Source organism: Desmodus rotundus, chromosome 8 (genome assembly GCF_022682495.2).
Source record: "Desmodus rotundus isolate HL8 chromosome 8, HLdesRot8A.1, whole genome shotgun sequence".
Classification (NCBI taxonomy): Eukaryota; Metazoa; Chordata; class Mammalia; order Chiroptera; family Phyllostomidae; genus Desmodus; species Desmodus rotundus.
The window spans coordinates 112,679,598-112,706,661 of NC_071394.1; the positions used below are offsets into that span (position 1 = coordinate 112,679,598).

Genomic DNA, 27,064 nt, shown 5'->3' on the forward strand with positions numbered 1-27,064 from the left:
ATAAAAGGCACCAAAATTGACAAGTTCAAAACTTGTTTTGAGCAGTGGAAAAACATCTCAATAGGTACCTTGCATCAGATGGAGAGTACTTTGAAGGTGACTGAAGTTTAAACATGTAAGACTAAATACACACATTTTTATAAATAAATGTCTGTTTTTTGGGGGGGTTTCCCCTCATATACATTGTTGGAACAGAGGTTCAAATTCTCATCCAAGTGAATGGCACCCTTTTATTGCTTGCGATCTACTGGCCCCTAAAGTTTCGAGACTCCTCGGCATGGTGGGTGGCAGGCATGAGTTCTCAATGTAAGCGCCTTGGGTGCCATTTGAATTTGGAGCTTGCAATAATAGTTTATGTGCGGTGTGTCCCTGCAGGGGACATACAGTGATATCTGGGGCACGTCAACTCATTGGAAGCTGCCTCAGCTAGTAGTCATCGAAACCCTCCCTTTTTATTCTGATCTGTCTGCATAATGCTTCTATCTGTGAAACACAATTTACCTGCCCTTCATTATAGAGTCTTATGGAGTCATTACAGAAAATAAATAAACCTATTTTTGGCCGCACTGTGTATATATAAATTTCCAAGCTGTGTGTTTTACCTGTGGAAGAGGTGTGATATAAATTAATACCAAATCTCAAAATAATGTTCTTTTCACCCAAATAATATATCTGTCCACTACAGAAGATTTATACTAATGTGGAAAAATGTCTTTGGGAGGAAACGCCTACTCACCGTGGTGGCAGTATTCCAGGGTTGAGTATGGCGCTCCAGAGGACAAAGAAAGGCCACTGAAGAGTAGCTCTTTAGACCAAGGGATAGTGCACATTAGAATCACCGAAAGAGCTGCAAACAGGAAGGGCTTCATCTTCAAAGACTCTGACTCTCTCTTTTAGTTGGGGCCCAAGAATTTCCATAACAAGCTTTCCTGGTGATTCTGAGAGGGCAACTTTAGTTGTTTAATCATTAATGCCATTTGTTTTACATCCTTCAAAAACTATAGAGAATTGCAAAACTTTTTCCTTTACCCTTAGGTCATTACCCCAGATCCTAAGATATACAAGCATTTTTTATACCAGAAATGGAAGGCAATTCATCTCAGATGGATCATAGATCATAACAAGATCCTCCATTAAGTGATGGAGATATTTTAGTCCTCAGAGCTTTCAGAGTGCCCTCAGGAAGGCAAATTTGGCCTTGTAATTTTCTACCTTATTTAAAACGTCCGTTTCCTATCATACATCTCACCTGCCCAGGTTGGAGCCCTTGTTCAGAGACGGCGGGTGCAGGCACGAGGCCATGACCAGAAGTCTCGGGGTTCTGTGATTTCTGACTGCTGTTAAAGAATTCATTAGGTTCAGCAGGACCTCTCCTTGTGGCTGTGTAATTGATGACCCCTCTCACGCCAATCTTATTATTGTGTTACAGTGACTACAACACGCGGAGGATGACATAAAATAAATTTGAAATGGAATACAACCAGCATTGCCAAGAGCGGTGAGGGATCATGACCGGACATAGGATGCCTGCTTTGGTCTGAGTGTCTCAGATTCCTCCAGTGCAGAAGCAAAGATGGCAGAAATGAAGTGGTCTGAATCTGAAATGAGCCCAGAGTCATCAGCACCATCATCATCATCATCACGGTGATCATTGCTGACATTATTCCCAAACAGGTTTAATGAAAAGTTATGTCCTTTAGCCTGGACTACAAACGACTTCTAGTTATCTATTCTCTAGCAAGTGTCTGTGACATTTTGTTATTCTCCTGATGAAAGAGCCTGATAAAAAATTTTGCATTGTACAGTAGGAAAAAATTAGGCATTAGAGTTCTTGATCTAAATATTGTCTCCAAAGCTCACTTACTATTTATCTTGGGGCAGCTGCTTGACTTCTCTGATGTTATTTTATATTTTTAATATGGGGATGATAACATTTGTCCCTGCGATCATTGAAAAAAATGATATTTAAAATAACAGAAGCATAGGATTTGGTATAGAACCTGGCACTGATTATGTTTTAGTTACCTTCCCCTCCATTTGCCAATAAAGTATAAAGTATGTTGTAACTGCACAGTAATAAAGGATGGATGAAGGGGTAGATAGGGGATAGAAGGATGGACAAAGAGGAAATTCAATAACTTCACTTATAATTTATCATAATTCTCTAGGAGATATGTTCTGTCTCCTTCCCAAGTAGATTCCCTCAAAAAGCAACATGTTTTATTAAGTACAGAGTACTATGCAGAAACTATTATTATTGGAAGGGTATTTATATATCATCAGTTTCAACCCACTTATTTCATGATTTGGGAAAAGGAGAGTCATAAATAAATTCTCCATACAATTTGTTAACTCACCAGGACATTTATGAGCTTGAAACGAAGCACCATTAATTATTACACCAGTGCAACATGTATAAATTGAAACTATTCCAGGCAAAGCAGGATGACTTGTCAGCTTACCCAACGATGGCCCATGCCTTGCCAATGGTCCTTTTAGCCATCCCTTTGTTTTCCTTGGCTCAGCACTTTTTCTGACCACATGTCTCTTCTAATACCTTATCCTTGGGTTATATTAATGATCAAATAATGTATTAAAGAATATTGAAAATCTTGACAGCTTCCTCTGAGCCCAGTCTGAAGCTAGTCCTGCTTTCCTTATTCCTTCCCTTCAATAAAAACCAACTTTCATTAGTATCTGATTTGGGGTTCTGCTGCTAGGGAACCAACCTAAGACAACAGGATTGATTGTGGATAGTAAGGAACAGGGGGTTTGAGAAATAAAAAAAATAGAAGAACAGACAGTTGTCAGGGTACCATTTTGCTTGCCCGCCACCTCAAATGTCAAGACACAGGTGGAGGCCATGGTGGTACTGATTCAGCTCAAGAATTAGGCAAGTCCTAAGATTATAAATAACCCCTAAAGGGCAGGGTACAAATTGTTGGTATTAGTTCTCTGGGAAAACTGAAGTAAGCCCAAAGTGGGTTGCCGACCTCTCCTAAAAAGACATGTTGAAGTCCTACCTTGGAATGTGAGAATGTGACCTTATTTGGAAACAGGATCTTTGCAGATGTAGTTATTTAAGATGGGTCACACGGGAGGAGGGTGGGTTCTACATCTATTATGACTGGCGTTCATTTAACAAAAGGAGAAGACATGCCATCCTGGAGGGAGGTGATGTAAAGACACACAGGGAGAACCCCAATGTGGAAACAAAGTAGAAATGGCAGTGCATATGCACAAATCAACAACTGTTGGCAACCTCCGGAAACTAGGAGAAGGCACGGAACAGATTCTCCCCGAGCCAACACCCTGATTTGGGACTTTCATTTTCCAGAACCGAGAGAATGAGTTTCTGTTGTTTTCAGCCATCAAAGTGTATGGCTAATCTTTTAGCAGCCCTGGGAAATGAGTGTAACAGTATACAATGGCAATGTGTTAGCGTAAACCGGGCTTTTCTTCATAAATCTGGCAGAACCGTATTTTTTTTTCACCAGGGGTTGCTTGCAATCGTGCCCCCGTCTCTCCTACTTCTCATCGAAAGGGATCTAGAGAAAAGGAAACAGTGTCCCAAATAGACTTTATTTTCTCCTACCCTGTATAGCATTTTGCTTCCGTTAAGTTCTGTATTTGTGGCTATAAATCACAAACGGGCAGAGGGTATGTTTACATTGTCTTTCCCATCATAAGCTGATCCACCTAAAATGCTCTGACATTCTTGAAAATAATTCCAATTAATGAATTAAACAGGATAAGCTGACAACTGGCTTTTGAAGGTGAACTCTTTAACAGGAGGGTAATTCAGTAATGTTCTAATTGTTTTCCCCAGCATCAGACCCTAGCTGACATTTGGTTTTAGCTTCAGCGTAACAATTCCCAGGCTATGATTAGAAAGACCATGCACCATTTCCTAGGACTTGGCCAGAACTTATTGACGATGCCTGGATTATGCACTTTGAAAAATGCGAAACTGTATGTTAGTCCAGATTTTAAATGTAGTTTTGGCTTATGCTGATGGCTTGGGATTTTCAACAGAAACTTAAGATCCACTTAGTTTTTTTAATTTCTTTTTTAATTCCCAGGCAAAACAACATGAACAAGACCTTTTCTAGTAGATAATTAGCAATTTAAAAATCATGGATGTTAATATCAATGTCCATGTGTCATTTTATTGCCCAGGTAGATAAGGATGACTATTTTGCATCCTATGGCTAATTCTATATTTTAAATTGTATTCCTATATGTGGGAAGGAAATTATTTCAAAAGTTAATATTGGGTTGGCCAAAAAAGTCCATTTGTTTTTTTCCTGTAAGATGGCTCTAATAGCACTAAGTTGTCTTTAACTTCATTCAGAATGACTTTGTTAGATATTATTGTGACAGCTGTCATATTAGCGTGCATTAAAAAAATCAAAATTGATGAATTTTTGTATAGCATTTTTAATATTGAAGATGGAAGAAAATAAGCAACATTTTTGGCATATTATGTTTTATTATTTCAAGAAAGGTAAAAACTCAACTGAAACACAAAAAAAGACTTGTGCAGTATTTGGAGAAGGTGCTGTGACTTATCGAACGTGTCAAACGTGGTTTGTGAGGTTCCCTGCTGGAGATTTCTCATGAGAAGATGCTCCACGGTCAGGTAGACCAGTTGAAGTTGGTAGCAATCAAATCTAGACATTAATTGAGAACAATTGATGTTATACTACCTGGGAGATAGCTGACATACTCAAAATATCCAAATCAATAATGCTATTGGTGAAAATGAAAAATGTTTATTTTAATTTATGGAAAACACCATACAGACTCTTTGGCCAACCTAATAAAAATACTTTCATATGGATTTTTTTCAAACTAATAATCTAGCAACTGACATGTATTTGCAGGAAAGTTGTCTGTGGCCCTGAAAACAGAACAACATGTATTCAGCAATGGTGTATCAGAAACATTATTATTTCTGAATTTTTCTTCATATTTTACTTAAAGGAAGAAGAGATAAGGACTTATTTTCATATGAAATATGCTTGGTGTTTCTTCCTAAAATTATATTTCTGCTAATAGCTGAAGCCAAATTCTTCTGTAGCGAAACACTGAGAAAATGCCAGAATCCCTTTTTTGAATTTAGTCACCCACTGCCTGAATCAAATCTTTCCTGGATGTCAACTCTGAGAAATCCCACACACATTCTAGTCATTAATTTGTCACAGGTCATATTCTGGTGAAGGGAGCCTTAATGAAATTGATGTTTGCAAAACATTGCACCTTATAAACTGCCTGTCCAAAATGAAAAGGAAAATCAAAAAGCATTACAAGATAAACGTAGCAATAATGAATCAGGGGGAGGTGGGAGAGGGAGAAAAAGGGCCGTGCAAACTAGCTGGCGAAAGAGGATGTGGTGGATGAGAACCAGTATTTCACGCTGGGGTTTGCAAACCAGTGATCACACAGGCCTGAGACAGTAACTGGGTCTGGAGTGTAGATCATAATAAATTTCAAAACGTTGCTTTGTCCAAAGGGGGCAGTCAGGGTTCAACTGCAGCTAATAGCTGATTAGTAGGAATGCTACACTAGGACTCTTAGATGGTTCTAATTTTTCAAGAGAAATCAGAATTTCCAATTAAAAAAGAATTCTTTCATATTTAGATTTTGGGGGGACGATGAAAATGTGTTGAAAAAACACTGTTCAGGCAAAAATATCTTTTTTTAGTCCTATGAAAACGTGGGCTATGATCTTACACCTCTTATCAGCACTGAAATTTGATTTCAGCCAAGACCAACCACAAAGATTTAAAGTTGATATAAATAAAGTAACTGTTCTGCTTTACAATGAATTGAAATGTACTAAGTGGTCAGTTCAAAGAGAACTCTTGTCTAACAGGGGAGAAAGAAGGGAAAATGGAATAGGCATCATTCAGAGATAAAAACAAAGCATTTTATCATTTTTCCCTGCAAACACATTTCTTTTGAGAAACAGTCTAGAGACACATGTTCTGTGAGTCACTGAAAGTCTTAGTTGGCACTTGGAACAATCATGTCATGTCTATTTTCTGTACTTTTCTAAATAGTAAGATATAACAAGAGTAGAACATACAGAATACACAATTTGTTATGATATTCCCTTCCCAAAGAGCCTTAAAACTTCAACTAAGAAGGAAAATGTTTCCCCAAAATGGACACATTGTCTATGGATTATTTATGAGTAAGAGGAAAATAAGCAACCATCTTTATTTCATGAACCAAGTGAAGAGTAAGAATGTATATATACAAGTTTCCCAAAACTATCAGTAATGTTACATTTGCCTGGACAATTTTGATATTGTCCAAAACAAAGGAGATGAGGGCTACAGGTGTTTCTAGAGCTGCTGAAGGAGCCAGGTAGCTTTCATCACATAGAAAGAGCACTAGTGTCTTTCTCTTAGTGAAACTGAAAAGTTCTTCTTAAGGAATTCCTGATAAAAATAAAGATTAACTTGTTTACAGCTGTAAGTTTAACTTAGTACAGAACCAGAGACAGGATAGAAATTGCTATATTTTACATGCTTGAGCCAATAAAATTGATAGCAGCTTCATTTCATATTAGGGAAATTATTGGCATAGGGGAGAATTTCATTATATGACTTAAAACAGAAGAATTGCATGATACAAATCTTGCAAATTGTCCTATTTTAAATTTAGAGCTTTACTGGCATACAAAGAGTATTTCTTTGGGTATGCAATTAAATACATAATAATAACAGAATCATATTTCAAGTATCAAAATGTAAAACAAAAATTCCATCTCAATGGTCCATGTCTACCTGGGGACATCTAAAAGCTCTGACTAAAGGTTATTCCGCATGATTTGCTGAGATGAAAAGAGCAAAGTCAGTTACTGAAAACATGGGCTGCTAAGGCGGCACAAATTTGCATCCTGAGCATTTGAGCTTCCTCCACTCAAGTTAGGCTCCCAAATGTGCAGATGGGGACAGAAAATGCTAGTTTTCCCATAATGTGGCATCGTTGTAGCTGACTGATGAATCAGACACCCGTATCTGTGTAGCTACCGGCAAGTCAATTTCTTTCATCCTTGATTTCTTTATTCTTTATTTTAAATCAAGAAAGTCATGTCTATTGTACCTCTTTAATGTTTGTGGTAATGCTCTGTCAAATAAGAGGTGTTATTGTTGTCACTTAAAACCTGATAAAACCTTTTGCAAAGTGGTTGATATTGAACAAAGCCCTGCTAGTATTTTCTAAGCTATGGGATTTCCAGGAGAGAAACAAAAAGAAATCACATTTTACCCTTAAGGGTTGTTTTTTTTTTTTTTTTGCAGGGTTACAACAAATGTGGACAAAACTTAGTCTATTGTTTTTAATTTGAAATATTATTCTATGTTTTTTAAAGTTAAGGCCCAAGTTTCCAATCAGAAGCCTGGTTGTCAAAAACAAATACTGTCTTCAATTTGTAATCACTAAATGCATTGGGATTAAGCTATTTTTAGCCATGGGACTAAGGCTCAAACTGGCTCCTTGTCAGTAAATAAGCGTAGCCATCACTCAACTCATTCGATATGGTCAGTTTGTACTTCTGTTGTTAAGAATAACCATTTAAAACTAGCCAACACTCCAGTATTCATGAGAGTTGAATATTTCATCACACATTGGGCAATACTACATTTTCCAGTGACCACTCTTAGGAGGCAATTGAACATTAATTGTAAAATTCCAGTAAATTAAATATTACTAGCAGAAATGATTGTTATAAATAAATAATAAAACCTTAGTTGAATTGACATGAGATTTCAAGTGATAAAATGAATTTAAAAAATGACTAAAAAAATTTCCCAAGGGAAGAAATGTTCTTAGCATACAGCGCCATGTGTATAAGGAAAGGTGTCTTTTAAAAAAATCACATATTTTTATGGAAAAAAATTGAGTGTCAAATATAGCTACTTATGGCATTGCTTTGGTATCAGGTCAATCTAATTTCAAATATGTGGGAATATGCACACTGTAAGTATAAGATGTATTTTAGAACAATTTTATTGAAATTTATAGGAATTAGGCTTAAGATTTTGGAACCAATTTTGCAACACAAGCATCTTATTATTTTTTCGACAATTCAGCCTATTAAAAAGTGTATCTTTATAAAGTAAACCTCATTATTACCCACCCATCCCACTTTTTTCCAGCAAAGAATAATCAAAATGACAAGTGAGTTGGCTGGGGTTCCTCACAGATAATTTGTATTAAAGCCAGAAACCACACCCATTGTTCTGAGACCATCAATCTTTGGCCCAGACCCTTTGGCCGCGAGGCTCTTCCCCAATATTTAACACTCCCACACACTTTTCATAATTCCTTTTAAAAAAACACGTCACCCCATGAAATTCTTCTTGATCCTTAAAACTAAATTTTCCATAATCTCAAGTACTTTGTGTCTCACGTGTGAGCCAGCCAGAGAATTCTTTAAACTCTGTGACCCTTTGAAACTTGCATGAATGTCTAATCAAGTTGCCCATAGGTTTTTCCAGTGCAGACTTCCTTCCTTCACCATTCATAATTCTGGTAAAGTATAAATCCATTTCTGGAAATAACAACCTCATAGGACTCTTGAGGATGATATCTCAACATATCTGTCTTTCACTGGAAGCCCCGATATCATTCTCAGAAACAGTAAGTAGACAATGGAGAATTGCCATACAAATGATCCATTTCAGTGTCTGAGAGTAGCCTGTGTAGTTACTGAAGAATATCTTACAAAGAACAGCTGAGATGCTCCAAAAACGCCTGCCCTTTTAATGAAAACCAATAGCAATCAATAGGTAAAGCATTCACTGTCAGTACTGCATTCCAATGTACCCATACCTTAGAGACAGGGCAGGTTTGGCTCCAGATGATGGCAACAAAGCGTGTGTAGGAACATCTCGGAGATATGCTGATACAGCTGTTTGGGTCCAGACCACCGTAACAAAGCACGTCTCGAGATAAAGCAAACCTTAATCCTTTTTCTGGTGGAGGGTCTTGCCTTCAATTTGTTAAAAAAAAAAAAAAAAAAAAAAAAAAAAAACCAACCAAAAACAAACCCAACACCTGTGAAATTCAGTAAAGCGAAGTGCAGTCAAATGAGGCATGCCTGGTATTCTTGCTATTAACAATGGAGAGAGGGTATAACTAATCATCCTTTGGCTGTGGGGGCACGAGGTCTTAATATGTGGCCATTAGCTAAAATACCTGCAAAACCAGGGCATAGTTAATGAGGCCCACTTGCACTGTAGGGAGAAAGCTCATCCAAAGGAATAAGAGGGAGGCATTTAAATTTGTTGCTCCCTTCCACACCCACATGGCCAACTTTCTATTGCTTTCATTGGGGTTTGTTTTGTTCAGAATTCATTGTGTTCTAGACTGAGAAAAGAGACACAGTGTACCCTTCATGACTTTGTTGTAAGTCCATCATGAATTAGCACCTCCTATGGTAATTGGTGGTGAAATCTACAATTAGTCAGAAGAATAGCCTACTGTGTGGTATATACTCAGGATGGAAAGGAATACAGAACGCTTTTCAGGACACATGCAAAATACGTGAAGAGCTGCGTGGTTCACTACAAGAAAGCAGTTTTATTCCTGAGCGGATGAGAAAAGTGGTCCTTTAAATGCAGAAACAGTAAACCAGCTCCGCTTTTATTCACTGTCATCTATATTACTCATGAAGAAATTAAGGACAACGCTTTAGCTGACTATTTAATAGTTACCCTGCTGGTCAGAGACAAAGTCTACAATAGACTTTGGCTTCTTTCAAGCTCACTGCTTTCCGTACACTTTGTAATGTTTCCTAGATACAACTAGTTATTGATACAATGTTATCCATGCTTGTGAACAGAAAGATAGTTCTATACACCAATTCAGCTCAGATGAAGGAAGAGGTCTCTCAATCACTCGAGTCATCTTTTAGCTTTGTAATCTGATTTCTTCAGGAAAGCTGAAACATTACATGTGTAGGGAGACAAAGATAGGAGTTTAAAATTTAATTGTAAGTGAAATTTAATGCTCATGTTTGCTGCTTATTGGTTTTGTTCCTTAGAAACTTACATGGGCATACCTACAATAAACTTTGATCCTATTTTTAAAACGTCATTGTATTTTAATTTTTAATCCTTTGTTTAGTGATTTACCACTCTTAATTTCTGAGTATAACTACTCTCTTGGCAGCAAAATATGTAGCACCTTTAAAAAACATGTGTGTGTGTATGCATACACATACATATATGATGGTAACAGCAGTGAATTGTTAACAATAGATGAGGGAAAACCCAAGAATACCTAAAGATCACAATCCTATTGGATGAGGCGGTGATGGTATAAATTGCCAAAAGCCACCTGTGTTTGCTTATGTGAATAGAATAACCACTCATCAAAATTTCAGGCCAGTGAGAGGAGCAATTTGTCATTTGTAATCACCTGTTTTCTCTAAAGAGGAATACAGTACCTCCCCAACAACTGTTTCCCGTTTGTCTGGATGATCTGGATGAAGTGCAACAATGCTTTTTCCAGAGCATTTGACTCACGCATTTATATTTGTTTCCAATGAAATCAGAGCTGTTCTCTCTCTCACTTCCTTGCCATGGGTGTGATGAATGGGAAGGGATACATACATACATATATATCCATAAAGCGAGATCACCCTTGGGGATTTTCAAAGCACTACTGCTGACCAATCTGAATTATTGATCTTTATTCATGAATAAAGTTCCCTCAGGGAAAGAATATAGCTTTATACCTGCCTGAACTCTAATAGATGTTGATCTGGTGTTGATACATACGTGGAGTGAGGGGAAACAATTCACAGAGAATCCATTGTAAGTTCTAAGGTTAGGCTTCATCCTTTATTAGGTAGTGAGGAAAAGACAACTGATGATTACAACTCCAATTTAAGAGACCATTTCAACAAAAATGGTTCCATAGTGAAGTGAGGCAGAAGGGACTGACGTATTTCTGAGTTTTCTCATATGGCTGATGGAGAAAATATGGCTGATTTGTTTGTTCCCAGAAAATCATTAAAGTTAGTAACGCCTTGTGATCCAGAACTCTTGGAACCCACAGGCCCTGACTTCTAGGGGCCTGGCTTGTTCGCTATGGTGGAAACGGGGAGGAACAGCAAAAGCACACTGTAGTGAGACTGCGTCAATTAACACTAAGTTCCCCAGCAGAAAGAGAGGTTTTATCAGGTGTCAGTGGTTGGATAGGAATTCAGGGTGACGTATAGTGAAAGCTAAAAGTTGACAAAGCAGAAGAAGGAAACTAAAGTTCAAAACGGCCCGAAGATGGTTGCACGAGATATAGACAGAATCCCAGACAACAAACTCTTCAGGAACTCTCTGCCTGATGGACTAGCAGAGTCTGTGGGTGGAACACAACAAACACTTGCTAAGACCAAAGAGGAGAGATATTGGTAAATGCAAAATCACCAGATACTCTCAAACACAAATTTTAATGCTAACCCACGTGTTTAAGCACACCGTCTATAGTTTAAAATTCTTTGTAGCGAAGACTGATAAAATATTCATAGTTTTTTCTTTTCTTCCCTCCTGCCTGCCTGCCCTCCTCCCTTCTTTCTCTTTTTTATTTTTTGGTTGTTTGTCTAACAAAAGATATACAAAGCCAACTGCTTTAAGGATATGTTTATATGACAAAGGTCTATAGCTGGATGGTAGACAAGAACTCCCAAGACCATGTTTTATGTTGAGCACCAAGCACGCTATGGGTGTTTCTTAAATATAAAATGACATATGCTAAATACCTCTCTCTCGAATGGTTTCATCTTGAATCTCTCTACCTCGCGAAAGTTTACTACAGTTTAGATAAGAGCAGTTTTCAGGAAGGCCATACCCAGCCCTTCCCTACATTTTTAAATAGTCTTTACAAAACCTTTTCAAAAATATTTTTTTTTCTTTAAACCTAAATCATGTAGGGTTGATTTGTACATGTTCTTATCATTTTTCTAAGTTTGACTGCCATTGATCTTATTAATGCAACATTCTGGCTGCATCAAACCCCATCATAGTGATAGGTATATGTTTGCTTTCTATGGGAAAAAGCAAATAGCCTTTATCACAAATTAAAGGCACGGCTATTTTTATGCCATTTGTTACCAACTTAATGATAACATGTAACATGGGATGGTTATATAATTATTTTATATAGATTTTCTTTTTATAAGTTATTCTCTTAATCTTTCTAACATATATACAATATACATATATTTATATATACCCCTGATAAATCTTGTTTTAAAGGTAAAACATCAACTCCTTTCAGCCTTATGGTGAATATCAAAGGCTGTCGGTATTTGACAACTCCACTAGGGAAATGATGGTCAAGTGCATCTTACCAGTATTTTTTTCTTAACAATATATCCTTGGTCTGCAAGGAACCCAGATTTATTTTTCTGAGTTAACATTTAAATATATATTAATTGTTTATATCATGTCAGTAGGAAAGCAAAAAAAAAAAAAGAAAAGAAAATCCACAACAATAGCTAATGCCTATCATCGTAATCAAAGCAGAAACCTTTGCCTAAGAGACAGCCCTACTGGTATGATATAAAGGGATGTTGCAGAGGTTCAATATTCTGTCTTTACTGGATATTAACTAACATGAGAAATCGTTACTTTGCATTACCATCCTAGCTTATGATTGTCCCTTACCCATGAACCTGAAGAGTTGTACCGATCTCTTTTTAAATACCCAAGATGCATGGTTTTACCTGTTTTCAGATACAGGTTCGCCACACTTCCCTATTTCCAACAATACTGTTTTAGGGTGGTAAAATGGTACTTTGTGAGAAATCGTCTTTATTAATATCTCCCCAACCTCTCTGGTCCTGTTCTGTTGCTCTGAACTTGAAGTCATCTACGAGCTGCATAGGCGGGGGAGAGTGTGGACCAGGGAAACCTCCACAAAACCGTTAGGTGTTTATTCATTCTTAGACTGCTTACTGGCATGAAGTAGTTGTTCGTTCTACCTTTTGCAATTCTTTAAAACCTAGTGGCATAGATTGAGACACAGCACTATTGTTTGACAAGACATCTACTGCATCTACTTCTGTTGGGATAAACGCCCACTAACTGCTGTCACAGCGGGAGAACCAGCACGGATACTACTATTCACAGTGTTGCTTTGTTTTTTTTCTTTTGTATTATTTTAACCTACAGGGTAAATTATTATATACACATTAGAACCAGATAATGCCCTTAGACAATATATAATTGTTTCATAAAGCAGGAAAGACAATGCAGAGGGAAGTAGGCGCCCCAAAAGCACAGTCACAAAGGCTTCAGAAGTTCTAGATACCACTACAAGTTATGCTGGAGATCACTTCTAAAACAACCAATGTTCCAGAGGAATGCTTTAATTTGGAGAAAATAACATCCCTCCCCACCCTCCCCAAACTCCCTCCGTTTTTTTTTTAAATAATTTTTTCAATTCACTATCAAAAGTCCTGGCTCTTCAGATATACTTTAAACTATAAATAAACACTGCATAGTTCTCTTTTGTTTGTTTTGTTTTTTGTTTTTTGAAAAATTATTGCAGTACAACGACTCCACGTGGAATTCAGTAAGGAGCGAACAGCACAGGAGTGTGGGCGGTTCGCATGGGCCCCGGCGCAGGCCGCAGGAGCGCGGGCGGGAGTGCGGACGTCTGGAACAGAGTGGCCGCGGGCGCAGTTCGGAGACTGAAGGGGGAGTTCACGGCCACCGCAGCAGCTGCTGCCGCAGCGGCCAGCGGGTTGGGTAGAATTCGTGGAGCCAATGGCTTTGAAGGTTCTTTTGAAAAGACTAATTTTACCTGCAAGGGAGGGGAAAAAAAGAGTTAGTTACAAGGACAAATGTTTTGGAGTCTACACTTAGAATCCAATACGGTGGGGGAGCTTTTTAAATAGAGCAGGAAATAACTACAAAGATAAAGTCACAACTGTGAATTGACAATAAAAATAATAGAACGTGTAGAGAACATCTTTCTTTTGCGAGGCTTGGAAGATTCCTGAAAATGGCCAAGTTAGGGTTTTGAAAAGTTCTTTAGAAAAGTACTCAGCAATCTTATTTTATTTTTCTTGATACATACACTTCCTGAGGAAAGTATTCATCTTCAGAAAAAAATTGGGGATTTTTACTCCACCACGGAACCAATATTTTTAGAGAGAGATTCATGAATGCTGTCGTTACTATAGGCTATGCTAGTGTGTAACTGAGTAGCATAGAGAGGTCTGTGGTACTAATTAAGAAAAATAAAAATATCAAAATTCCACTTTCAATAAAGAAGTAACCTTATTTCCCCCAAAGTTTGGCATGTTCTGCTTCATCTTTGTGGAATGGTAACAACATTAGGTCAATCCTACCGACAAAACCAGTTCCTTCTCTGGCTAGTAGCAACAGTAAGATGGCTGTCCTCATGCAGACGATGTTCCCATTTATGGAAACAGTGACATATTTATAGCTAAGGAGGTTTTGGATGCTACCATCAGCACACTTTGACTTGTCGGTCTATTTAACAACCATTCAGTTGATTGTTGAAGGCTGCAGCTCTGCTGGTCAGAGACAGCACTCGAGGTTGTGACTAGAGATGCTGAAACGTCAGCTCTGAACAGAATGCACAGCCTCTCAATGCAGATAAAATTGCTTCTGAGTAAAGTGATTTCATTTGCATAAAATTGGGTCAACTCATACTTAGTTCTCATAATAGATGATTGAAGTTTTCCCTTAACTATATTTTCCTATGTCAGCAGCACACAATACCACCAATTATAATTGACCGTTGAAGAATGCTAGGGGGATGGTTATGGCTGCCAACCATCCCCAGTGCCGTCGAAAATCCCTGTGTAACTTTTAACTCCCCCCAAATTTAACTACTGTTGGCCCTGCCCTCCCCATCTGAAGATACCCATCTGTGGATTGAAAAGAATCTTTTTGAACTGAGGTTGATTGAATCCATGAATGCAAAACCTGTGGGTACGGAGGGACAACTGTGTTTATTGAAATTCACATAGAAGCGGACCTGCACAGTTCACATCCACGTCGTTGAAGGGTCAACTGTATAAATAAGGTCTATGCGGAAGAAAACGTTTCCAAATGCACACCAGTCAGTACATACAGTATATCAGTTATTCCTAACTGTTCGTTGTGCCCTGGGGCTCTCTGATGAAAGCTATGGGCAATTAGCCAGAAAAAAAGCGTGTGCTCATAAATATTAACTTGAAATGTCAAGGGGTTCACAGATTTCCCCTAAAATGTTACAAAAGTTCCAAGTCAGTATGTTTACTAATGTAAAGTGCTAGTATGTTTACCAATCTAAAAAGCACATGGAGAGAAATGGGAAAAGAGCATTTCCCAGCGAGTACCTCCCAGGCATTACACAGGGACCGTGAGTGAATAATTAAATAAAGTAAGTCATGCCTTTGAGGCTGCATTACTCAAAATCCAAAATGTGTTTGAGGGTATCAATCACACCAATGCTTTGTCTCTTGAAGATAATAAAAAGAGAGGTACAAAAATCTTGATTTTCACTGATGTTCCTTCCTAAAAATATCCACTAACATCAAGACCAGATTTTAGGTGATTACTTACCCCACTCAAAAGAGTTAGGCTATTCTCCCTTCCCCACACTCAGTCATAAACCCGAGCCCAACTCAAGAAGATCAGATCCTGGGCTGTGGCTAAAGGTGGCAAAACACCCCCACAGCTCATTAAACCATTAATTCTGTTGGTGATGTAGAGGTTGGGCTCTCAAATCAATTGTTTGTCATTACATAGGTACCTCACATTTATTTTGTTTAGTAAGCGACAAAAGTCCAAGCTCAGCAGACCGTGGGAAGCAGAGCCCATACTCACCCCCAGCGGATGTGCTGCCTTCTGCAGTTTGTTGTAAGGACTGTATTTGGGTTTCGGGGGCTTCCCGGCAGCTCTGTCTTTGTGCCTTCTACTGCTAATGTGCTAGGAAAAGCAATGAGAAACGACAGCTTAAGAACATTCACACCAGAACAAATCCTCACAAATCTTGCTTTAACCTGCGGAAGAATATTAATTATTTCATGCAAGTTTCAGAAAGACAAATATAAAAAAGCTCATGTACTTTTGTCCTTGGATTCTCAGGCCCGGAGGACATGTATTTTTATTATCTCCATTTTAGTATATATTCTAACAAATAGAGGAGTTTTTTTCCCTAGCCTTTCTCCTTATCATTGCACAGAATTCCTTTTTTTTAAAAAGAAGTTTATAAAGATAGGAAAGTCGGAAAGATTTTTATGTGCAGATAAACAAAGATGCCCAGGCAGGCATGAATTTATCTCCACACTAATATTTACCCTCATATTTGTACAGCCAAGTGTCAAACCCTTAAATTCCAAAGATAAATAACTAAGCTGCACAAAATCAGCAGAATATTGTACGTAGGCATCTAAAACACAACACAGTAGGGGGGCTGGGCCTTCAACTGGAAACAGAACTGATCTCTTTGTAATGCTACTCAGAGTAAAAGTAAATACAGCAGGAGCAGTCGCCTCTTCATCAGGTGGCCGCACAATTTAGAAATACAGACCACCACCATGTACTCAAGTACAGAAAATAAAAGGATAGCACAGGGCAAAGTTAGCATGTAAATACCTAAGCAAGTAAAGACGGAATATTGTGACTTGAACTTAAAATAAAAGCAACACTTTTGAGTGGGAAACCTGGTAGAAAAATATCTAATATACGTTTCCGGACACTTTTCATATATAAAAATAGTGCAAACCCACTTCAGATAATATCTAAGAGGTCTGAGAAGCCATCACATTTTAGTATTTCCTCAGCAACTAAACAACATAAGCATACATAAATAAGCACAGTGAACAGAAGATAAGTGAATGGTTGGGTGGACAGAGGGACAGATGGATGGATGGAGAAAGGGGTGGAGAGATGAGAGAAAAATATAAAAAGAAAGGGAATAAGGAAAGCAAGGATATCCTGCTAAGGAAGATGAACCCGTCTTGTTTTCATTTCTGGAATATGTGGCCTACCTGTTTAAGTTGTGTTTCGGAGTTGACGTGCACATCACAGATTTCACAGTGAAATGTTTTGTTTTGCAGGCCTGTGTTTCCCTTATTAACTGGTCCTTTGCCTTTCACACCTGCCCTGGGAAAGGCTTTGATAGTCCCGCTTCCATTCCGGGCTTCTAGCATGGTTTTGTGCTTTGTACCTGCCAAGGATAACCAAGGAAAAAAAAATGAAAGAGAAAAAAGAGGAGAAAAATCTTAGCTGGCATCTGCCTCCAAGAAACAACACAATAATAAAATGTGATGCCCTGGTTTAGTGCAGTTCTTCCCGAGGTTGTGGTTGAAATATGGGTATGGCGTGGAAGACTGGAAGGGCATGTTTGGACCACCTTATACAACATTATGTAATCACTTGTTTTTTTAAAATAAGGCCCCACATTACAAAGAAGCACCATCAATATAACAACTAAATGCGAGAGTCCTAAGAAGAAATTAAATGGGTGTGACTTCATTTCATTTCCTCTTGATGCTAATAAGACATAAATGACAGCTGATGAGGAAGGGTGATTGAGTTGCTAACAGTATAGTTGAAGGTGATGTGTAACAAATGTAATCACTTTAAACATGGTGCATTTATAGAAGGGGAACTAATTAAATACCCACTTTCTAAACAGAATACAAATAGGCTTTCCTGGCTATGTGTTTCAGGTTCAACGAGGAAGAGTAATAGCATCAAGATCCTAATGACTATGCAACCCCCCCCCAAACCCTCATTAGGATAGTAAATCCCACACTGATCGGTGATGTGATTTCAAATGTAAATAAATGACCAAGAATATGAGGGTGGAATCATAGGCTAAACAGATACACTATAAATAAATGCATCTTTTAAATAAACCAGCAACATCATTGGACTGTCACACATAACTCATGTAAGTCAACATTTGCTTTTAAAAAAATCACTAAAGTTCACGTGGGAGTTTTCTCTCAAAATTTGGCTCACAATATCCTTTTTCTTAGCATTGTTAAGAATTCATTATTTTTTATTCACTTAGTCATATGTTTTTTTGCTGTAAATTTTGCCTTGCACTCACTTATGTTCTTTCTGTCATTCTGGTTTTTTATGTCCTTTTTTTAGTGGTTTTTCCTTCCTAATTGCATTTATTAGATTGCTATCAGTTCTATAAGCACACACACAAAATTCTTAACTTATGATTCTTGGGCAGCCAGCCTCCTGCGACCATTGAATATGAACGAGGAAACCATGCTGGGGGAGCTCTAGGTCAGGGCTGATCACCATTGTCTTAAATAAGGGGCACGGAATACACGAGACAGGTTTACGGCCACATGTTTCTTTTTGAAAATGATTATGACTTCACCGAGTTTCATATAAAAATGTGTATCTTTACAACTTAGATTTCCTACTTTGAATTTAATATTGCTCTGCATCACTATGCAAATGTTCATATCTCAACCTGTAAGAAAAGCGAAAAGCGTCAACATCTAGTGAGAAGACGGGATGAACCGAAATACCGAGCCATAGAACCGCGCGGTGGCGGCGGCTGTGGGGCCTTATGGAGGCTGCTTTCCCTCCTCTCCCTGGCAATACGGTTTGCATGAAGACAGCACAGGTGAGAGCAGGGAAAAGGACTGTTCTCCCAGGGAGCAATATATGTATATATACACACACATGAAATATATTTATATGAAATATATGCTTTGTGTGTGAGTGTTGGGTGTTCAACCTTCTTTATTCAAACAGGTAATTTTATCAAAAAATTTATTTTCCATGTAGCGTCTTTGGTCAAACTGAGGAGGATTCCTGAGGCTGGTTTGACTTATGAGCGCCTGTAATAGTCAGTAGGGGACGAATTCTCACCCTGATTTTCTGACTCTTGATTCACTTGTGGTGGGAGCTGGAGTTTGGTGGGTGGAACCTAAATGGATCAGAAAAGTGTTTTAATCTATTCAATAATAGGTAAGTAATTTATCTCGCCTGAGAAAGGAAAAAAGCCAGATGTAGGTGGCTTGCCTCAGGACTGAGTGTCAGGTGAGTCAGAGAGATGAGAGGAAATTCAACAGATTTGGCCTCAGTAGTAGGGGATGAGAAACAGCAAGTAAAGTTCCAAAAAAATAAAATTCCCCTTATAGTATCCTTGGCCAGTTACTTCCCACCTATGTCATGTCCTTGGGGAAGAGGAGAAATGGGATTCGTGTGTACATGTGGGAAACATCCCTCCTCTCAGAAAATCATTGGATTTTTGGCATTAGTTTTTAGTGTTGTCTCTCCACAGAAACCAGCAGATAAGAAAGCTGAATATACCTACTCGTGCATACTTCCTACAGGCATGCTCGTTCGCACACATGCACACACACCATACATATGTGGTTAAAAATGTGGCAAGACGTAGTGAAACTCCTCAACTAATAGCTTTGACTCTGGGCTTACTATTCATCATTAGGAGAGTGGAATTTTTGAACCATATAACCTCCTTCATTTTGCAGCAGATTGTCAGTCATAATTAAATAGCTATTATATAGTTTTATAAGATCTTAACGCTTGAATAAGCTGTAAGAATAGCTGTATTTTCTCCAAGTAGAGCTAAACTTAAGGAAATATGTCCTCCTAATTTTAAAGCATTTATATTTTTGAGAGATTGAATAGGCATTAATATGAAACAGTGATTATTGGGAAAACTTACACTCATTTTATGATAAACACTGCAACTATTGTGCTAAATTGTTCAGCTGCCCTGTGAGTTAGGTGCTATTACTATGCCCATTTTAGAGATACCAATCTGCGACACAGAAAGGATAAGCTGTTTGCTCGGCCCACAAAGAAAGCACTACTTGAAGTCTGTGGCAGGTAGAAAGTGGTTTTCTAAGTCTCTACAGCTATGGGGACTTAGCTAGAAACCCACTAAGAATTTCTGAGCCCCCTGAATTCCAGTTACATGTGAATCTCTCACAGCACCTTCAATTTTCTCCTTTGTTAATGCAGTCTTTTCTAAACTTGGATTTTAATTTGAGTCTTTCAAATCCTCATTCCCCAGCTTTATTCCACCCCACCCCTTCCTTGCCATGCTCCTTTCTGCTCAGCCCAGTCTCAGGAAACATGATGCTTCGAAAGGCTGTGGCTCTGGGATGGCCAGTCTGGTCACCTCTTCGATCACTCTGGTTCAACACTGTGCAAACATCTTGCAAGACGTGTGCCTTCCTGTGTGATTGCACAGCAGGTGTGTCCCAAGTCTGCTACTGTGTGTTACTCCTTCTTCCCCAGAGGACAGAGTCTGCAAGACGCTAAAGGGACTATTTTCTTCCTATCGCTTTAAAATGCTGACACTGGCCATGACCTTCATCGGAAATGTCATGATTCCTGAAATGTGAAGCGATACTCCAGCCACAGTTTAAATTCAGCACGTTGTAATGCTCCAATAAATACTATTTTTGTTTGCTAGTTTGTTTTTGGTGACCTTGGGTCAAGATATTTATTATCTTAGATCTGTAAAAATCAAAGGAGTATGTGGGAGGAGGTGAGAAGAGGCCAGGCGTCCCATCTGTTGTCCACATCTTTACAACTACCCTTTTTTGGGGGGGCTCTCCGGTTAGGTACAAAGGAAAGACAGGTGAGCAAATGACGATTTAAAATTCAATAAATCATTCATGACGTCATCAGAAAAAATTTTTAAAATGAAAAAGAAACATAATTCTACCAAGGTGAGGCATACCAAAATATTAATAATGTTTATCAGGTTCTAGTCTTTTATTTTTTATTTGTATATGTGTGTTTAAAAACATTTAGATAACTTATTTAATGTGACTGTGTATAGAATTCCCCATGGAATTATACTTATTTTTAGAAGTTCACATGATTTTAATAACAACACAGACTTACAATATGTGGATGTGATATATTTAACCATAATCTGAGACATTGGTATTGTTCCCTTTCTCCCTACAATTAGGTTGTAATGAACATCCTACTTGTTAAGTCTTTTGTCCCATGTTTGGTTGTTTCCTATGAACAGTTTTTCATATGGGATATTACAGGGACAAAGAGTATGACTATTTTTAAGTCTTGATTCAAGCTGCCAAACAACTTTCTAAACATCACAAAGGATGTTTCAGAAGGATTCACTTTATAGAAAAATGTATCTTGGTATAGTTTTCAAAACATTCCCCTGTATAAAATAAATGTCTATATCATACAATTCAATTTTCCAGAATACCCATGAAATAATATTTAGTAGTGTTAGACCAGTGATTTTCAATCTTTTTATCTCATGCCACATACCAAATAATTACTAAAATTCTGTGGCACACCAAAAAAATATATCTTTTGCTGGTCTGACAAAAAAAATAGGTATAATTTTGATTCGTTTACACTGGCCAGCTATTGCTGTGTTGGCTGTTGTCATTTTTTAATTTGAGAATCTAAGGGAAGAGGTCAGTGTCCCTGACTAAATAGTCAAGTATTGCATGTTTTAAAAATTCTCGTGGGACACCAGCTGAACGTCATTGGACTAGACCCTCAACAAGCCCATGCAACTGCCAGTGATGATTTAGTTACCTTCTTGTTGACAAATTCAGACGATTCAGCTTCTAGATAAATGGGCGGAAAAGAGGCTAGTCTGCACACAAACAGCAAGTGCAAAGGAGTTTTTTGGACGTTTATTTCTGACATTTGGAATAACGGCATTACATTCCAACTCTAGTATGTCCTAAGAAAGAAAAGTTCTATTGAGTCTACACACCGAAACTGTATAATTGGCTTCAACAGCCTCCCTGTTCTGTTTCTTTTTTTCCTCTAAATTTCAAATTAGCCTTTTATGACCCTGATCTCCTCTATGATATGTATTTTCCATGGTAATCATATTTCCATTTGGTCTTAGGGATGAAAACTTTGGTTTACTTAGTCAGCATATCACCTAACATTAGGCACCCCAAATGATGACATCCATGGTATCAGGTAACCAACTAATGCCCCAAATGAGTAAGAAATCGTATCATTTCTGTTAGCTTCCCGGTAGAAAGCAATCTACTGATTCACCAGTAATGTATCTGAAGTCCAATACGCAGAGGTGAAAGACGAGACAAGAGAGACAGAAGGTCTAAAACAGAGGAAAGGAGAACTTTGCTGTTAGTGTCAGAAAAGGCCTCCGCTAAAGAGCTGAGAAGTCGGGATGGGAGGGGAGACAGGCCACACACAGCACTATCCGCGGGGATCTAGGGCGTGGACACAGAAAGCCCAGGGGAGAGCTCTGCAGGCTCAGAGACTCCATGCGCAGAGCGCTGGGTGGGCCTGATGGGAAGACAGATGCACGGGGGTCAATATAGCAGCCACCCTGGAGATCTCAGCATGTGAGGAGAAATGTCAGGCCTCCAGAAGCCCTCTTTTGTCCAGAATCATCGACGACAGGACCACTGAGGCTTTCCCCTGCTTCCTTACACATGCATCTAACACACTTTACGCGCATCGGTCCCCTCACCTTATAACAACGCCCTTAAGAGCATGGAAAAAGTGCCGCACGGCTCTTATATTCATTACCCAGGGGAGCCTAGAAAAAGGATCTTTACACAATGAACTCTAATCACTCAATAATGGACAGATTAGACACGCTTTCATAGTGTAACCGATATAATGTTGCAGTGGTTATTTCTAAAAGCAGTGTTTTGGTTTACTTTTTGTGTAAACTAGTTGTATTTTTAGGTTTTAAAATTATTTTTTGATGACAGTAAAATGTGCCCTGAGTAGAAAATGCGAAGAGCATTTCAAGTGAAAAGCAAGAACCTGCCCACCTCTCGCCCTCAAGCTGCATGCCCTCGGTTGCGACCCATTTTCAGGTGCAAACTTCCTGAAATGTTCTACACACAGTGGAACACAGAGGAGGTGTGAGACTGAATGCTTTTTTAATCATTCATAGAAAGCTTAAAGGAGGCATAATAGCAGAGTTGTGGTAGGAGGATTTCTATCTTCATTTTCAATCAAACTAAAGTCTTAGCATTTTCACGGAAGATGCTGAACAGGATTGGCAGATAATCTTTGGGCCTCAGTAATAGGAAGGACACACACATTGGCCACAGCTGCCTGGCTTAAATGAGTTTTCCACTTGAAACGTGGAATGACAGATCTCCTGATGGAAGTCTTTATATATTTTATTCCTGAATACCGAGGCATAAACTAGCCATGGTTTTACTTATATTTTTATTCTCAGTGCCTAGCACAAAGTAGATGATCAGTGAAGATTAGCTGAAGTATTAGATAAGTATTAGATATAATAAATTTCAATAAACAAATATTTGTAAAGAGCCTTGGGAGTTCAGGCTCTGGGGTGTCCAACCTCTCGGTGTCTCTGGGCCTCACTGGAAGAAGAAGAGTTGTCTTGGGCCACACATTAAATGCATTGTGACATGTAATCACAAAAAAAAATTTCATAATGCTTTAAGCAAATTTACGATTTGTGTTGGGCCACATTCATAGCCATCCTGGGCTGCACACGGCCTGTGGGCCATGGGTTGGACGCCCCTGGTAGCTGTGTGGTTCAGGTTTCAGTGTGCTCAGCTATAAAAAAGAAAATTATATGCCGACTGAAGAGTTGTCTTAAATGCACTTAAAGACTATTTTAGGCACTTCTACCTGCTCAACGGATTTTAGTCAATATTGTCTTTCTCTTTCTTAACGTTGTTTTGTTTGGACAAAAAGTTTAGAAATCTCTGAGCATTTTAATATATAGTAAAGCCCATCCTTGGGCAACTGTCTTTTCTGTTTATTAAAACTCAGTGAGGGATCAAATAAACTCCGTCTAGGGACAGGAAATCTGGTATGAGCTTAGTGACAATTATTACATGTTACCACTTCAAGTCAGTACCAGGAAAATCTGCCCAAATTAGTAATGAGTGTTAACTAAAAAGTATTTCAAAACTTTTAAAAAATTATATTAAAAATTATCAAAATTGGCTAAACATAGCATTACCTAGTAGGATGTCTTGGGGGGATTTCTTAAAAGAAAAAGACAAAACATACTTTGTAATATCTGTGTCTGAAACACATGAAAAAGAGACTGCCAGATCTCTTGAAGAGGAGTCTTAAGCGTTCTTAAGCTGCTTTGTGAATCCTGCTAGGAAGCTCAGGAGAGCTACCTCGCTTCCCGAATTACCATATAAACAAAGCAAAGCAGGGATGGCCCTATTCAAATCCTGTATTCTAATGTTATGGAATACAAGCCAATTAGCTTCAAGTTTGAAAGGTTACACATTTGTGAACAACAAAAAGAGAAAGAAGATATGATAACGCAGTTGATCGCTGAACAAGGCAACTAGCTGCTGTGGTTATGCCAATAATCATGCCACTATCTTTGATCCTGAAAAAGTGCCATATGGTTTGTTAACGAGAGAGGGAGAGAGAATATGAATGAATGGATGAGACTGCCTGGGGCCCAAAGAGGACAGTTAACTTGCCCAAGTTCATGTACAAAAATTACCTGCAGATCTGAGGTAAAAATTAAGTCTGATCACTTCTAGTTTCTTCTAGCCCATTCTACCAAACGGCACCATGAGCAATGTGTGATGAAAGTTATACTTGCAAAATTTGTTTATGATTAAGAATACATTTTGCAAAGATTAAAAGAAAAACTCATTTTGAAAGGTCACTGCTTCCCATGAGCAGATCATAAGTGCATAACACTACTCAGTGCTACAGGCCTTCATTTTATGTATAGAATGTGTTTACACAGGAAAAACATAAAGGAAAAACACTTTGAATTACAATTTGGATGCAAGAAACACATCCCCCTGCCCTATATTTGGTTGCTTCTGATCAAAATTGGCATTTAAATCTTGTTCCCTAAAAAACACAGTCCAATCTTCACAATGCTTTCCTGATATCTGGCCCTAGAAGAAAGCAGAGAATCCCTTGGCATTCTACTGAATGGGTAGGGACGAGAGTAGGAGGCAGGAGGGCACTGGGGGTGGGGTGCTGACCGTGGCCTGTCAGGAGTGCAGGTAACAAGGGTGCACATTAAAGACAATTAGAAAACAATAATTAAATGGATAAAAAAGGTACTATGCTTTCCCCAGCACCATGAGCTGGCAACTCTACATAATGTCAGTGATGGGGAGGTTAGGGGGTGGAGGGATCTAGCAAAAAGAAAAAGGACTCGTGGCCACAGTGAGGGGATTGTGAGGGAGGGGGTGGGTGGAGGTGGGTATGAGAGGGATACATGGTAATGGAAAAAATACAATGAAAGAAAAATAATTTTTTTAAAAAACGAAACCTTCAAAACAGAATGACAAAGTTGAAATGTCTGCATCACTTTTCTTCGACAATAAAAAATTATTATCTCTAAAAAACTAATGTCAGTGATAAAAGAACAATTTCCTAAAAATATTTTGTTGGTCTATATTCTGAATAATTGATGTGGGTAGTGTTAAGATTTCATATAGATTAAATTAGCACTTTTTATTACTTTTTCTACAACAAACATCATATGATACATGGAAATTAATTGAAAGAACTCTCCATTACACAGTCAGCTCCAGACACCCAGGGATTCATCTGGAAGCTTTTGTTTCATTAGTAAGTTATAAAAGTTTGAAATCTTTTGAGCTCACGAAGGCTGCCGTTCATTCAACCCCTGTGGTACTATATATTTTTATGAAAACAACAGATTAGAAATAAACAATGATAGCACAGTGATTGTGAAGGTGAAAACACAATATTTGAATTAATTTAATTCTGTCATTCTATGTGACCACTTGAAGTTACTGTATTTAAAACAGCCGTGCAGTGCGTGGGTGTTGGCTGGTGAGCTCCAGGTGCCCACGTGGGTAACTGCCTGGGCAATGCACCCTGCACCGGCCACCGTCCCTTCCCTGGTTCCTTTCCCACGCCCCTCACCCCCCTGAAAACTATCTGCCCCCAAATCCTTGTCTCCGAGTCTGCTTCTGATGGACCCCAGACTGAAACACACCCCAATAATCCTGGGGTAAATCCTACAACTCCTCCCCCCACTCCTGACAGGAGAGGGCACACACACAGCCTCTCTCCTTCCCACTCACCAGTGGGTTTCCCCATATCACACCCTATGGGAAGATGCAGGGCTCCAGGGTGCAGATGGCCCTTGTCTGGGGCCAGTCAGCTTCATCTTCCTTCAGAGGAAGTTCCAGCCCAATGAGCCTCCCAGTGCTGTCGCAGGTACAAATAACAGAGCTGAACCTGGGGCTCAAAAATGGTGCCCAAACAGGGTCGAAGAGCATCTAAGGGTATGTCCCTTCTTCTTCGTTTGCTATCTCCTGTCCTGGCACAGCCGGCTCATCCGAGCCTAGGGTGAGGCCTAAAATGTCCATGGGGCCTGGACCCTGGGAGAAGATCCCTGGTGTAGAAAGGGAAATACAGAGGTCCGAAACGCACGCAGCATCTGGGAGGGAAGGGGGTGGCTGTAGTCCCCTGACTAGGCTGAATGTTGCAGGAGACATCCCATTAAAGGGACTCAGGTAAGGGTGACAACCACCTTCACCACCTTCCATTTCCAGGTGGGATGGTTTTAGTACCTCTCAGCTTTGACTGCAAGACATTTTCAATTTTTTTTCTTTTCCCGAACACTATACCTTACAGGCCCTAGATACATAATAAATCAGAATTCCTGGATATAGAAAATATATTTTAAATATAAATGAGAGAACATGTTTTTAAAAGCTCCATGAATAATGCTGATACACAGAGCCCAGACGAGGGCCATAGCAATGTGATGTGAAAAACGCTGACCTGATGTGATATAATCTTATAAGTAATTCCTTTTTACTTCTTAATCAGATGTTTCCGATAAGAATTCAGAAAGGAAAGCCAAATTCTTGGTAAATTAACTCCAGCCTCAAAGAATACGGTTCGTGCCCCGCCTCCCAGTGAATATTTCTCTGTTACTATGCAAAATAATCAAGGATTCTTGGAAAGTACATGTCTTCCAGTGATGTTCATGCTCTCCCAATTGTCTTGCATCAGGAAGAATGTATTTGTAGGAGTAAACACGGAACCAGTCTGTATGGTATAGATTCAAACCTGGG

At 38.8% G+C, this 27,064-nt stretch overlaps 1 protein-coding gene across 4 annotated transcripts in view; it reads right to left on the minus strand.

Moving 5' to 3' along the window:
• Positions 1 to 13,154: 13,154 nt before the first annotated feature.
• ZNF385D (zinc finger protein 385D) overlaps positions 13,155 to 27,064 on the minus strand; it is a 741,503-nt gene continuing 727,593 nt past the window's right edge. For all 4 annotated transcript variants that reach the window (XM_053930206.2, XM_024565923.4, XM_045200169.3 and 1 more), the window contains 3 exons: positions 17,030 to 17,208; positions 15,864 to 15,965; positions 13,155 to 13,824 (listed from right to left, as the gene is read on the minus strand). In XM_053930206.2, the coding sequence (XP_053786181.1) occupies positions 13,591 to 13,824; positions 15,864 to 15,965; positions 17,030 to 17,208 (515 nt within the window). In that variant the 3' untranslated portion in view covers positions 13,155 to 13,590. The remainder of the gene's footprint in view (positions 13,825 to 15,863; positions 15,966 to 17,029; positions 17,209 to 27,064) is intronic.